Consider the following 13,813-nt stretch of genomic DNA (forward strand, 5'->3'; position numbering starts at 1 on the left):
CAGTGCTGAAATTCAGCAGGTTCTGACAGGTTCTGGAGAACCGGTAGTGGAAATTTTGAGTACTGAGTATTGTTTACTGTATATACACGTACAATGACAATAAAGTTTTTCATCAGGTTATATAATAAAGATTTTTCATCAGGTTTGCCTGATCCGCCAGTTGCGTCCCTTTCTAGATCGGGACTCCCTACGCACAGTCACTCATGCCCTCGTCACCTCCCGTCTGGACTATTGTAACGCTCTCTACATGGGGCTCCCCTTGAGGAGCACTCGGAGGCTCCAACTGGCGCAGAGTACGGCCGCGCGGGTGGTTATGGGAGCGACGTGGCTTCCCATGTAACACCTCTCCTGCGCGAGCTGCACTGGCTCCCGGTGGTCTTCCGGGTGTGCTTCAAGGTTTTGGTTATCACCTTTAGAGTGCTCCATGGCTTAGGACCTGGTTATCTACGGGACCGCCTGCTACCACCAATAGCCTCCCACCAGCCAGTACGGTCCCATAGAGAGGGGCTCCTTCGGGTGCCATTGGCCAAACAATGTCGACTGGCGGCCACTAGGGGGAGATCCTTCTCTGTGGGGGCACCTACGATCTGGAATGAGCTCCCCCCGGAGATACGGAGGATCCCGGATCTGCGCACCTTCCGTCGCACGCTCAAGAGTTTCTTATTTCATCAAGCTGGCCTGGCCTAAATCTTTTCCCCTTTTAAATGTAAATTTTAATTTGTTTTTAAATTATTGGGTATTTTAAATTTGTCTCAGCCAAATTATTTAATTCATTTTTATTTTATTTTAAATTTTTGTATTTATGTGTTTTATTCTTTGGCTGTTCACCGCCCTGAGTCCTTCGGGAGTAGGGCGGTATATAAATCTAATAAATAAAATAAATAAAATAAATAAAGTTATTATTATTATTATTTACTTTATTCATTAAACATGAAACTCAGTCAACTGAACATTCAAAAATGCATCACAAATACCATTGACCGGTGCTAATGGTTGATACGGGTTGCTGCCAGCGTCCTAGGGATCAACCAAGTATCTTCTTAAGATGTACGATGTTCCAAGTAGCGTTTTTACAGTTCCGCTGGTGTTATTGCAGGAAGCTGCAATTTGTTGATGTATCTTATAAAATTCTTTGACATGGTACCAAATGCCCCGATGACAATGGGTATCACGGTTATATTATTAATATTATTATTATTATTATTATTATTATTATTATTATTATTATTCCCTCCCCATTCCAGGGGAAGGAGACTGCAAAATCCCCATTTCCTCCCAATCAGCTGGGACTCGGGAGGCAGAGAATAAATGGGGGCGGAGCCAGTCAGAGGTGGTATTTACTGGTTCTCTGAACTAGTCAAAATTTCTGCTATAGATTCTCCAGAACTGGTCAGAACCTGCTGAAACCCACCTCTGGTTAGAATGCAGGAAACTGCAGTCTACTTCTGCTGACCGCTGGCTGCCTGCAATTTGGCAGTTCGATTCTCACCAAGCTCAAGGTCGACTCAGCCTTCCATCCTTCTGAGGTCAGTAAAATGAGGACCCAGATTGGGGGTGGGAAGGGCAATAGGCTGATTCTGTAAACCGCTTAGAGAGGGCTGTAAAAAGCACTGTGAAGCTTATATATAAGTCTAAGTGCTATTGCTATTGCTAAAGTCACCTCCTGCTGTCCCTGAGTGCAAGGAGAAGAGGCACATTGGAGTCCATTGGGGTCATAAGTCAAGGACTATCTATCTGTGGATAATTAAGACTCCACATATTTGGCTGTCTTCAGAGGTTTTGGAACGGTAACTCCCCAAAATTCCATCAGAATATTCAGACACATAAAATCCCACATTCCGGAAAATTGCATCCTAATTAGCCACTACCGGAGCTGTTGCTGGACCCCAGCATCACAAGGGGACAGCAGGTTGGAGAAAGCTGGAAATCTCTCTCCTGTTTAGCAAGAAGGAAGCTACATCGGCGCCCGGCAAAACGCTATCACCAGAGGAAAAACATGGTATGGTTTAACACTGATAATGTTACTTAGTTGGGTAATGAAAGGTCTGCAACAAAACAATCGAACTCAGAGAAAACACCAAGGACCTCACAATTCAAGCCTGAGCTACTAATATTCTCTTCTGTAAGACTCCCTGTTCCTAACCAAGTTGAAAATAAATCTCGTTACTCTCACTAGCCAGAAGAAACAATGGTTTGCATGGGTTCAGATTAGGGGTGAAATTCAGCAGGTTCTGGAGAACCGGTATTGGAAATTTTGAGTAGTTTGGAGAACTGGCAAATACCACCTCTGGCTGGCCCCAGAATGGGGTGGGAATGGGGATTTTGCAGTATCCTTCCCAAGGATACTTGTGTCTAGTTGTTCTGTTGTGCAGTGCTCTATAGCGTCGTTTTGAGGGTAGGAGTTGAAATAATTTATGTCCAAGATGTGAGGGGTCTGTAAATATTTTCACAGCCCTCTTTTTGAGTCCTGCAGTATACAGGTCCTCCATGGAAGGCAGGTAGGTAGCCATTGTTTTTTCTGCAGCTCTAATTATCCTCTGCAGAACCCAACCAAACATCCAACAAGACAGACACAGACTGTACACACTATTGTATGAAGCTTTGAACCCCATCCAGGACATAATCAATTTCATTCAACCATATTTGAAGGAAAAGTCCTCAGCTCCAGCCTTAGCCTCCAGGGTCAGTCCGATGGAGCCAAGCCAGGCAGGAGGATAAAAAGCAGTAGAAAGGAAAGTCACGTTGATATTAAAACTCAGGCATATGATGAGGCCTAATTATTTCTTGCCTGGGAAAATCTGCTGCTTCCTTTTGAAAAGAGTTCTGCCTTTTATAATAAATGTGATAGGGACGATAATATCTTCCCCTGCAAAAAAATAAATAAATTAAATAAATCATGGTACTTTTTGCCATGTGGCCAACCCAAAGGAAGAGAACTCCTAATACATGCAAGTTCTTAAAAGGATCAGAAAACAGCTGATGAGGTTAGGGCCAGGGGTGGGTTCTAATTTTTTTTACTACCGGTTCTGTGGGCGTGGCTTATTTTGTGGGCGTGATTTTGATGGTCATGTGACAATTCTTTTAGGATTTAGCAGAGGTACTGGTCTACCAGGCTTTTAACTGCTTGCAGAGCCATATCAGTCTACCCATTTGTTTTTGGAGCGTTCCGGTCTACCCATTTGTTTTTGGAGCGTTCCGGTCCACCCATTTGTTTTTGGAGCGTTCCGGTCCACCCATTTGTTTTTGGAGCGTTCCGGTCTACCCATTTGTTTTTGGAGCGTTCCGGTCTACCCATTTGTTTTTGGAGCATTCCGGTCTACCCATTTGTTTTTGGAACATTCCGGTCTACCCATTTGTTTTTGGAGTGTTCCGGTCTACCCATTTGTTTTTGGAGCAAGAGTTTAAACAGTTTTTTTCCTTCTAGCCAATCAGCTGGGACTCAGGAGGCAGCAAATAGATTGGGGACGGGGCCAGGCAGAGGTGGTATTTACCGGTTCTCCAAACTACTCAAAATTTCCACTACCGGTTCGCAAGAACCGGGGAGAACCAGTAGCAGCTCACCACTGGTTAGGGCCCCAGGAGCAAATGTTAATCTGAGCAGACAATAACAGGTTGGATTGAAACAGCACTGGGAGAGGCCGAGATTTCAACCTGAGTCTTCTGCGAGTAAAAGATGAAAAGCAAATGTCTACAAAACCTAGAATTTAGGAATCCCTGCAGATTTTACTCCGCTAGTCATTGCCGGAACACGACCACTGAAGTAAAGACAAGGATAGAGAAAGCTCGAACAGCATTCTTCAGAATGAAAAAGATCTTCTGCAGTCACGACATAAACCTAAGATTGAAAATCAGGCTTGTCAGATGCCACATCTTTTCTATCCTGCTCTACAGAGTGGAGATTTGATCTCTGACAGAAAACCACTTGAAGAGACTAGGAGCATTTAAAATGTGGATTTACAAGCAGCTGTTACGTATAAATTGGGAAGACAAAATCAGAAATGAGGAGGTGATAAGTCGCCTGGGAAAGCCAAGGGACATCATCAAAACCATAAAAAAGCAAAAGTTAGAATATGTTGGATATGTGATGTGACACCCGGAAAAATACGGCATCCTTCACTTAATCCTCCAGGGAAAGATTGAAGGCAAATGAGGTCCAGGCAGAAGAAGAACATCATGGCTTCCAAATCTGACTGGTTTGGACAAAACTCGGCAGCACTTTTTCGTGCAGCTGTTGATAAAAATAGGATCGCCAACATGATAGCCAACGTCCGATGATGGATATGGCACAAGAAGACGACGTTGTTGCCGACTATAAGGAGCAGTGCTCATCTCCATTTCAAGGCCATTGAGTCAGCGCTGTCCGAAGACATTTCTGTGGTCATGTGGTCAGCATGATGTCATGGAACACTGTTACCTTCCCATCGAAGTGGTACCTATTTATCTACTCACGTTAAGCATGCTTTCAAACTGCTGGGTTGGCAGGAGCTGGGATTCATCCCATCCCATAACGTGGCACTCGGGTCTTGAACCCAGGTTGCCAGCTTTCCAGCCAACATGCTCGGCATCTTAACAGCTGAGCCACCGCACTGCCCTCTGTCATTAGTAGGTGAAATAAACTAACATAATAATAATAATAATAATAATAATAATAATAATAATAATAATAATAATAATAATAAGTGGGTGCAGCAAAATTTCACAAACTGACTACCTACAACGCCATGACCGTGTTGCTAAAATCATTCACTGGAAATTGTGCCAGAAGTTTGGATTTGAGTACAGCAAAAACCACTGGGAACATCAGGTTGAGAAAGTTTTAGAGAATGAGAAACTCAAGATCTTGTGGGACTTTAGGATTCAGACTGACAGGCACTTGGTCCACAACACACCTGACATAACAATAGTTGAAAAGAAAAAAGGATGGTTCATTGACATTGCAATACCTGGTGATGCACGAATTGAAGATAAGCAGCAAGAAAAAATCACAAAGTACCGCGACTTACAAATTGAAGTTGAGCGACTGTGGAAAAAGAAATCGTGTGTTGTCCCTATTGTAATTGGAGCCCTCGGAGCAATACCCAAAGGGCTACCCCGCTATTTAGAAATTCTAAATTTGCCGGACTTGAACATTTTGACTCTACAAAAAACCACCTTACTCGGAACAGCTTACATCCTCCGACGATACCTTAACAGTTTCTAGGTCCTTGGTTAGGACTCGAGCTGCTGAGCTATTAACCAGCCCCAAAGGCTGTGAATCTCACTAAAGATTAACCAATAAAATAATAATAATAATAATAATAATAATAATAATAATAATAATAATAATAATAATTAGCTTTATTATATGCTGCCCGGAATTGCTTATTTGGTGACGTGAACAGATATGTAAATTAGGAGAAATAAATCAACTTTTGCTTCCCTGATCAGCAATCCACACAGAAACATCCTTTGCTACTGATCCTGATCAGTTTTATTCCCAAACTATGATTCAACTTCTTCTTTGACTAAGTTAGACCACTAGTAAATCTAGCTTAATCTTAAATACACCAGCCTTTCTAATCCTGGCTGCTCTCCTAGAGTGTGGACCTAAACATCACCACCCAGCCAGCAAGAATTGCTAAGAATTCTGGGAGTTGAAGTCTACACATCTGGGAAATTTCCTGGGTTGGGAAATATTAAGCTGACTTGAGTAGCAGAGGTTGTTGTGCCAGCTAAGAACAGGATGGACTTGTGCCTTACTTAATTTATGCATACAATTTTATTTAGGCACTCGTAGCATCGACCTAGATCAGCTCAGATTATCCTACCACAAATAACGCACACGCCAGAAATATACCAAATAGATAACTGAAGTATTAATACTGAAAACAATAAAGTGATGCCCAGGGTTTAACGAAGGTGGCTCTAGCACTGAGCTGTGTTCCTCTTCACAATTGTAACATCCATGTTTAAGGGAGGCAATGAAGGAAGGCAGTGACATCTGCAGGACGAAAGCTTTAATGCTTTTAACATCCGTTGCAATAAAAAGGAGTTTTTTCTTCAAAGATTTTGTTTGAAATGCATTTTATTCGAGACGACCACAAAACTTGACAGTCTGATCCATTATGTTGCTTCAAGACGTATCTCTGAGTTGCCTATGTGTGATCTGACTCACTTCAGAAAAATAGATGCTCCATTGGATGGCTGGTAGTGGCAACCGTTGATTTATGACCCTGTTCATACAAGTTATTATCAAGTGATTTGAAACCACATTAAATAAAATAATTGGGATTCATGCATAGCAAACTGACAAGAGTAGCCATTCCTGGGAGGCTGTGGCATCAGCGGTGAAATCCAGCAGGTTCTGACAGGTTCTAGAGAACCGGTAGCGGAAATTTTGAGCAGTTCGGAGAACCAGCAAATACCACCTCTGGCTGGTCCCAGAGTGGGGTGGGAATGGAGATTTTGCAGTATCCTGCCCCCAGGAGTGGGGATTTTGCAGTATCCTTCCCCTGGAGTAGGGTGGGAATGCAGATTTTGCAGTATCCTTCCCCCAGGAGTGGGGAGGGAATGGGGATTTTGCAGTATCCTTCCCCTGGAGTGGGGAGGGAATGAAGATTTTGCAGTATCCTTCATTGGTGCGCACGGCCACGTTGCGAACCGGTAGTAAAGGTAAGTAGAACTCACCCTTGGTATCCTTCTCCTGCCACGCCCCCAAGCCACGCCCCCCAGGCCACACCACGCCCACAAGCCACGCCAACAGAACCAGTAGTAAAGAAATTGGGGTTTCACCACTGGTCTACATTCTTCCAACTAGTTCTCATAAGTATTAATTATTTCACAGGTATTGGGGAATCAAGATAATTTCCTTCTCAATTAAATTGGCTAGTCCCGCAGGCAGATAGATAGCCATTTTTAAGCCAACCGACATCAGGAAAATTCCCATGTTTTACAAGTGATTATTAGTTACTGCACATACACAAACAAACATGTTGGGAACCATATTCATCCTCACAATTCTAAGCATCTCTCAAGAAAACAACCAAAAGCCTTGTTAAGTGAAAAATATATTTTATTTTTTAAAACAATAGCTGCCAGCAGTTTGCCAGTATATCTCTAAAAGATATTCCAGAAAAGTGAAAAGAAGCATCTTACAATATGTCATACGGATTACCAGGTATCTCTCAAAAGCCAAATAAATTACCTTGCTCACTCTATGAAGTTTAAAGTGTTATTGGATAATAATATTTTCAGATATAGTCAGAAGATAGTAAATTTGGCTTTTAACTAGGAAACTGGCTTCATAAGAGATAAATCTTTCTCCTTTAGTCACAGTTGAAAGAAACAAGGTATTAGCGTTCAGCATTAACATTTGATTTAGCACTGTGAACAGAAAATATATATAAATTGAAGTCAGATTTTAAGAAAAAGGCAGAATTTGTGTACAAAGCTAATTTTAACTTTTACGTGGCCCCCAGTACACATATAACTGTATACATGCAGCATCAAGGCATAAACCATTAATTTTTAAAAAGGCACAGCAACAGTTCAATTCCTTTGGTGAATATTCCATTTGCAATATTTCTTCCCCCTTGTTTATTTTTTATCAATGTCTACCACATAATCAGAACACATATAAACAAACCATGCTCCATTCCGATTTAAGCTCTCACGGAAAACAGTGAGATCAAAGTATGTGTTTGGAGCACATACTGGTTTCTGTCTAAATAAAAAAAATGAAATATTGCAAGGGCTTCACAACTTTGGCAAGGAAATTCAACATGTTCCTGTTACATAAAATTCTATTTGCTGAACTGACAAACAAACCACATTTTTCTTGGAAAGCATATAACTGACGCCTGTTGAAAGTTTTTACCGCAACTTTAATGATGTTTGAGTATATCATCAATATTTTCTCAGCCAGCAAAATATTGCTGTCATGTTCAAGACCAGGGGTCTCCAACCTTGGCAACTTTAAGACTTGTGGACTTCAGCTCCCAGAATTCCATAGTTGAAGTCCACAAGTCTTAAAGTTGCCAAGGTTGGAGACCCCTGTTCAAGACAACAGTTCCCAGCTAGTAGCTCAAGGAGTTTTAGGTGAGGGTCCTATATACAATTCTGTTGTGAAAATAAAGGGGGGGGGGAAATGCCCCCTAAAAATGGCTAAAATATTGCAAGATTGGCCTTCTTGCTCGAAATCCTATAAGTCTTAAGGTGAATTGCTCAATATCCCATAAAATTTTAGGTAGGAACAACAAAATATTGTGAAATTTGGCAGCTCTTGATATATCTAGTTCACTTTCAAGAAAAATGTGGGCATCAAAGAATGATGGTGTCACTCTTTCCTTGCACACTAGTCTTTCCTGCAAACCCCTAGATTTGACTTCTGCGTAAACCATATTTTCATGAGTTGGAAGCTCACAGAATTGCATAGAGAATTTGCAAAGGTTTGGGCCTCATCGGCTACATCTATGAACATCCCCGTGATCGTGTGCTCAAAATTCAAACGCTTGACAACTGGTTCATATTTAGGACCGTTGCTGTGTCCCAAGATCATGGGATCCACTTTTGCGACCTTCTGACAAGGTAATTCCTCAAAAGGTAAATCACAATAAATTCAGTGGGGTTTGTGCTCTGCAAATTGGTCAGCAAAAGCTTAAAATGAAGGATGCTCCCTTGCAAACAGTAAGACGATTTGCATTTCAAAGATAAAAGATCAATGTAAAAATTAAGAATGGTTTTTTTTTTTAAATAAATCCCACATAAGCAAGACCGTTTTGGAGCTTATTATTCATAGCAATTTAAAATAAACGGAAAAGTCATTCTGTGCCTCAAGCACTGGCCTTTTAAATGGAAGGAAATCAAATGTATTGGTCTTTTGAAATTGAATTACAGCGTTGTTCCTTGATGCTGTTATAAGTGGGAAAAAAAACAGCTGACCCTTTGATATATCGTGATTGCGGCATGAAAAATAATCGATCGGGTAAAGAGATATGGAGCTACTCTCTTCTCTTCCTTTCTCCTGTTCTTCTAACTTTTGCTTTTCCTATATTTTGTATCTTATAGTGATGCTTAATAACATTTATTAAGAGGTAGGAGACAGATAAATCCCAATGTAAAACCTTAATAAAAGAATGGAAAAGGCACTTGGCTTTGCTTCGCAGGAAGAATTACAGTGAGGGAACTACGCAGGTTGTCTAGATAAGGCAAATAAACTGATTTTTTAAAGAATGCTTGCCTGAAAATTAAAAATAAAACAGTAGATTTTAGCAAGATTCTGACCTTAGCAAAAAGCAAAAAGGATGCACCTCAGACATAAAGCTACTGTATTTTTGTGGAGACCTGCAGGGATGTTGCTCAAGGAAGTCATGACAACCAAACAATCAAAGCCTTACACCCTTGCTAATGTGCATCAGAATGCATTGTGGCTTGAATCACAGGCTTGTGGCCTCCACCTTGATTTTTCTGAGCATTCGTCCTATGGACACCCCTATGTACTTCTAGCCAGCATAGCTTTGACCGTTACCTAAGAAATGAATTCTGCATTTTGACAAGTCCCTTATTGACCTAAAAAGAAATCACTTGCTATTACCATGTTTCCCCAAAAATAAGACCCTGTCTTATATTTTTTTGAACCCTGAAATAAGCACTTGGCCTTATTGCCATGCACTCAAAAGCCCGATTGGGCTTATTATCAGGGGATGTCTTATTTTGGGGGAAACAGGGTATAAGCTTGGGAATTTGTCTGATTGTTTATAGGGATACCTAGCTTCTAACAAAAGACCACCAGATTCTAAGCTGATCATCCAGATCATCCAAAGTTGGCAACTTTTATGATAGGTGGACTTCAACTCCCAGAATGCTGAGAGTTGAAGTCCACTCATCTTAAAAAGTTGCCAAGTTTGAGAAACAACTGATCCAGAATCAAAACACAAAACGCTGGACTTGTGTGAGAAAATATTCGGTGAACGTGCATTTCCCGTTCACCTTCCTCCTCCTCCTCACGCTAGGTTGGCAGAAGCTGGGATAAGTAACGGGAGCTCACCCCGTTACGCGGCACTTGGGACTTGAACCGCTGAACTGCCGACCTTTCGATCGACAAGCTGCGCCACCGCGTCCCTATACAATGGTTTTACTGCCCTCTTAGTGGCTGCATTTGTCCTTTTACAGGAGGCAAAACAAAATAAGCCGTGTAAATATAAATTTGCATTTCACAAAAGGGAGAAAGACAAATGACAATACCTGGTCTGCCCAGTGTAGCACTTGAATTAACTGCAAGATACATGCAAAGTAAATGGCTATCTTAAAAGACCAAAAAAAGAAAGAAAAAAGAGCAGTCTGTTAAAAAAAGCTTTTGCTTATACATGTGTAACAACGCCACTTTTTTTTTTTTAAGCGAGTCTTTTAGCTACGTCGCTGTAGGCGATTTCAATCTCTTTGTCTCCAGGACAAGTGTTGGTGAATTCATCACGGCTATAGGCGTTCTTCAGGTATCTCCAGATGCCCGTCAGAGACTTGGGAATATCAAAGTTGCGATACTTTTTGGCCACAATCTAGGAGCAAAGAAAGAACTGGGTCTCAGTAGGGTGTTTTGGAGAAACTTTTTTTTTTTAACTTTTAATTTTTAAACAAATAAAACATAAAAAAATCCATTTTTCATAACAATTGCAAACAGTGTGTCGATCGGTTACAAATCCTTTGTGCTTCCTCCCATATTCATATTTTACAAATTATCTAATTGCTCATATTGTCAACCTTATGTATATCTTTACATCATTATCCTCATTTATTATTTATCCAACAATGGCATTATCATTCTAAAAAAACCCCGAAAATTATTTTCCCATATTATATTTTAACATACATTTTGTATTTCATATTTCGTTCCCATGTTTTAGTATCTAGCCATTGATAAAATAAATCCCATATCCTATAATATTGTTTATCTTCTTGTTCTCTAATTTCAAATGTCAATTTACTCATTTCAGCACATTCTATGAATTTCTTAATAACTTCTTCTTCCGTTGGTATCTTCTCATTTTTGGAGAAACTTGAGGCCTGAGAAAGACCTGGAAATTCTCTGAGACCCACCAACACAGCATTTAATTCACTGGATTTCCTGCCGAAAGCCTCCAAATAACACACCAATGCACACTTTAGCAACTTTAAGATGTGTGAACTTCAACTCTCAGAATTCCCCAGCCAGGGAACCTAAAGTTACCAAGTTTGAAAAAAATGCTGATTTAAATAAATATGAGGCTATCTGTTTCAGGAACTTCTTTTAACTTCCAACTGATTCAGTATTCATCTTGCAAATTCTAAATTAGCCGGAAACACAAGGGTTTCAGAAAGAACGACAGTTTAAACCGCTTTTCAGTTTCATGGATTTAGTGGAAACTTTTAGCATTAAATCCCAAAGGTGTTTTTTTTTCAAAAGGCAACTGGACGTCCTTGGTTATTTTTCCTTGAAAAATTCCTCTTTCTCATCCAAGAAGCTTCAGTTCATTTCAGAACTGAAGAAGCTTCGGGAGATGAGAAGGAAAACAAGCAAGAAAGCCCAGCTGCCTTTGGCCTCAACCATGACTTGGATGATTGAGAATCTCCATAGACATTTAGACTAGCGTTAAATCTCAATGTAGGCTTGTTTCAGTTCTCGTGTCCGATTCCAACTTACTTTGACGATATGCAGCTTGGGTAACAAGTTGCAATCTGCTAGCGTCATCTCATTCCCATCCAGGAATTTGCGCGTGGAGGCAGGGATGTCTTCCATGCTGTTCTCGTCAATCTCATCAGGGAGGGGACTGATTAAGTACTCATCCAGCTTCTGTAGAGTTTTCAAAAGACCCCTCTCTAAGGCTGTAAAAGGCAACAGGGGAAGGGAAAAACAATAGTGAAGGATTAGAGCAGTGATGGCCAAACTTTTCGGCACTGAGTGACGAAAAGGGAGCGGGCGCACACTTCTGGGCCGCAACCTGGAAGGGGAGCTGCCCAGGGCGCATGCACATGCCCAAATATGAATTTCCAGTTTCAGCTACTGAACTTCCGGTTTCAGCCAGCTACTCTTCCGGGTTTCTGGTGTGACGATCAGCTGGCCAGCGTGCATGCTCACACAGGAAAACGGAAGACCAGCTCTTCTAGTTTCCCGGCAGTGCTGCTTGCAAAAAGGCCAGCTGATTGTCACGCGTGCATGCACGCCAGAAACCCGGAAGAGGAACAGGTGATGTCGCGCGTGCCAGGCGACATGGCTCCGTGTGCCACTTTGGGCACGCATGCCATAGGTTCGCCATCACGGAATTAGAGCATCCCTCTGACCAGCAGTGGGTTTCAAATTCCGGTGTTACTGGTTCGCTATTGGGAGCGTGAGGGCGCTTCTGCGCGTGCACAAGTTCTGCACATGCGCAGGGTGGTTTTGATGACGTCTGGGCCAGTGGGCGGAGCCTCCTGTCACCACTGCTACAGGTTCGCCCGAACTGCGGCGAACCGGTAGCAACCCACCATTGTCTCTGACATCTCTCTAAAGCAGTGTTTTTCAATCTTGGCAGCTTTAAGATGTGTGGACTTCAACTCCCAGAATTCCCCAGCCAGCAAGGTAGCCAATGGATGGAGAAGTAGCCTCCTGGGAAGAGCTCGGAGTACACTTTAATGACTTCTACTGCCTTTTACTACTGCTGTTTACAAGTAGTCCTCGACTTACAACTGTTCATTTAGTGACCATTCGAAATTACAACAGTACTGAAAAAAGTGACTTATGACCTTTTTTCACACTTACGACCACTGACTCATATTTTTGACGGTTGCAGTGTCCTAGAGTAATGTGATGACCTTTTGTGACCTTCGGACAAGCAAAACCAGCAGAGAAGCCAGATTCACTTAACAGCCATGTTACTAATTTAACAACTGCAGTGATTCACTTAAGAAAATGTGGTGAGAAAAGTTGTAACATCGAGCAAAACTCACTTAAGAAATTTCTCACTTAGGAATTGAATAGTTAGATAGGAACTGAGTACCAACTAAGGAAACAATAAATTAAAAAGGGAATTTAAAATACTGTTATATAAGTAAAGACGTAGAGATATATATTGCTGAATATAGTTTACCGATGTGACTATTTAAAATACAAGTCATAAGACTTGATTTATGTTTATTTGTTGTGTATATTGTATTGTTATATCTGTGTTTGTTTGTTTGTTTTTCATCAAAAAATAAAAATTAAAAAAAAAAACAAATTTCTCACTTAGCAACATAAATATTGGGCTCAATTGCAGTCATAAGTTGAGGACTACCTGCAGGGGTGAAATTCACTTACCTTCCCTACCGGTTCGCAAATGTGCGCAAGCTGTGTGTGCACTCATCCGCTCACCCGCGCCGTCGTCCGTGCATGCACAAAGCCTCCTGCGCATGTGCAGAGGCTGAAAATCATCACAAAAAAGGGACGTCATGATGTCCGCGCGGGTGGGCGGGGCTTCGTGCAGTCAGTCCTACCGTATTGCGCGATCCGGATAGAACCGGCTGAATTTCACCCCTGGCTTCCTGTATTGGGCTGTTTCTTCTGACATTTATTTTAATTATTGCTTTCGGTATTTTTGTTTACTTTTATTTATTCATTGGATTTCCATGCCGCTCATCTCATTAAAACAGGTAGTCCTCGACTTACAACAGTTCCTTTAGTGACCTTTGGAAGTTAAAACAGCACTGAAAAAACTGACCTGTGACAGTTTTTCACTTATTGCCCATGATCACCTGTTCAAAATTCAGACTCTTGGCAACTGATTCATTGCAATGTGATCGTGTGATCCCCTGTTGCAACCTTCTGTCAACCGAAGTCAATGGGGAA

General features: G+C 41.4%; 1 protein-coding gene across 1 annotated transcript in view; it reads right to left on the minus strand.

Annotated features, from left to right (window-relative positions):
- Positions 1 to 7,030: 7,030 nt before the first annotated feature.
- Positions 7,031 to 13,813, minus strand: part of CLIC4 (chloride intracellular channel 4) — a 67,320-nt gene continuing 60,537 nt past the window's right edge. Inside the window, exons 5-6 of the mRNA XM_070949336.1 lie at positions 11,654 to 11,835; positions 7,031 to 10,532 (exon numbers count right to left, since the gene is read on the minus strand). Coding sequence (XP_070805437.1) covers positions 10,371 to 10,532; positions 11,654 to 11,835 — 344 coding nt within the window. The 3' untranslated portion in view covers positions 7,031 to 10,370. The remainder of the gene's footprint in view (positions 10,533 to 11,653; positions 11,836 to 13,813) is intronic.

The sequence above is a fragment of the Pituophis catenifer genome, unplaced genomic scaffold (genome assembly GCF_029215685.1).
Source record: "Pituophis catenifer annectens isolate HBS135680 unplaced genomic scaffold, rPitCat1.0.hap2 SCAF_9, whole genome shotgun sequence".
NCBI classification, from domain to species: Eukaryota; Metazoa; Chordata; class Lepidosauria; order Squamata; family Colubridae; genus Pituophis; species Pituophis catenifer.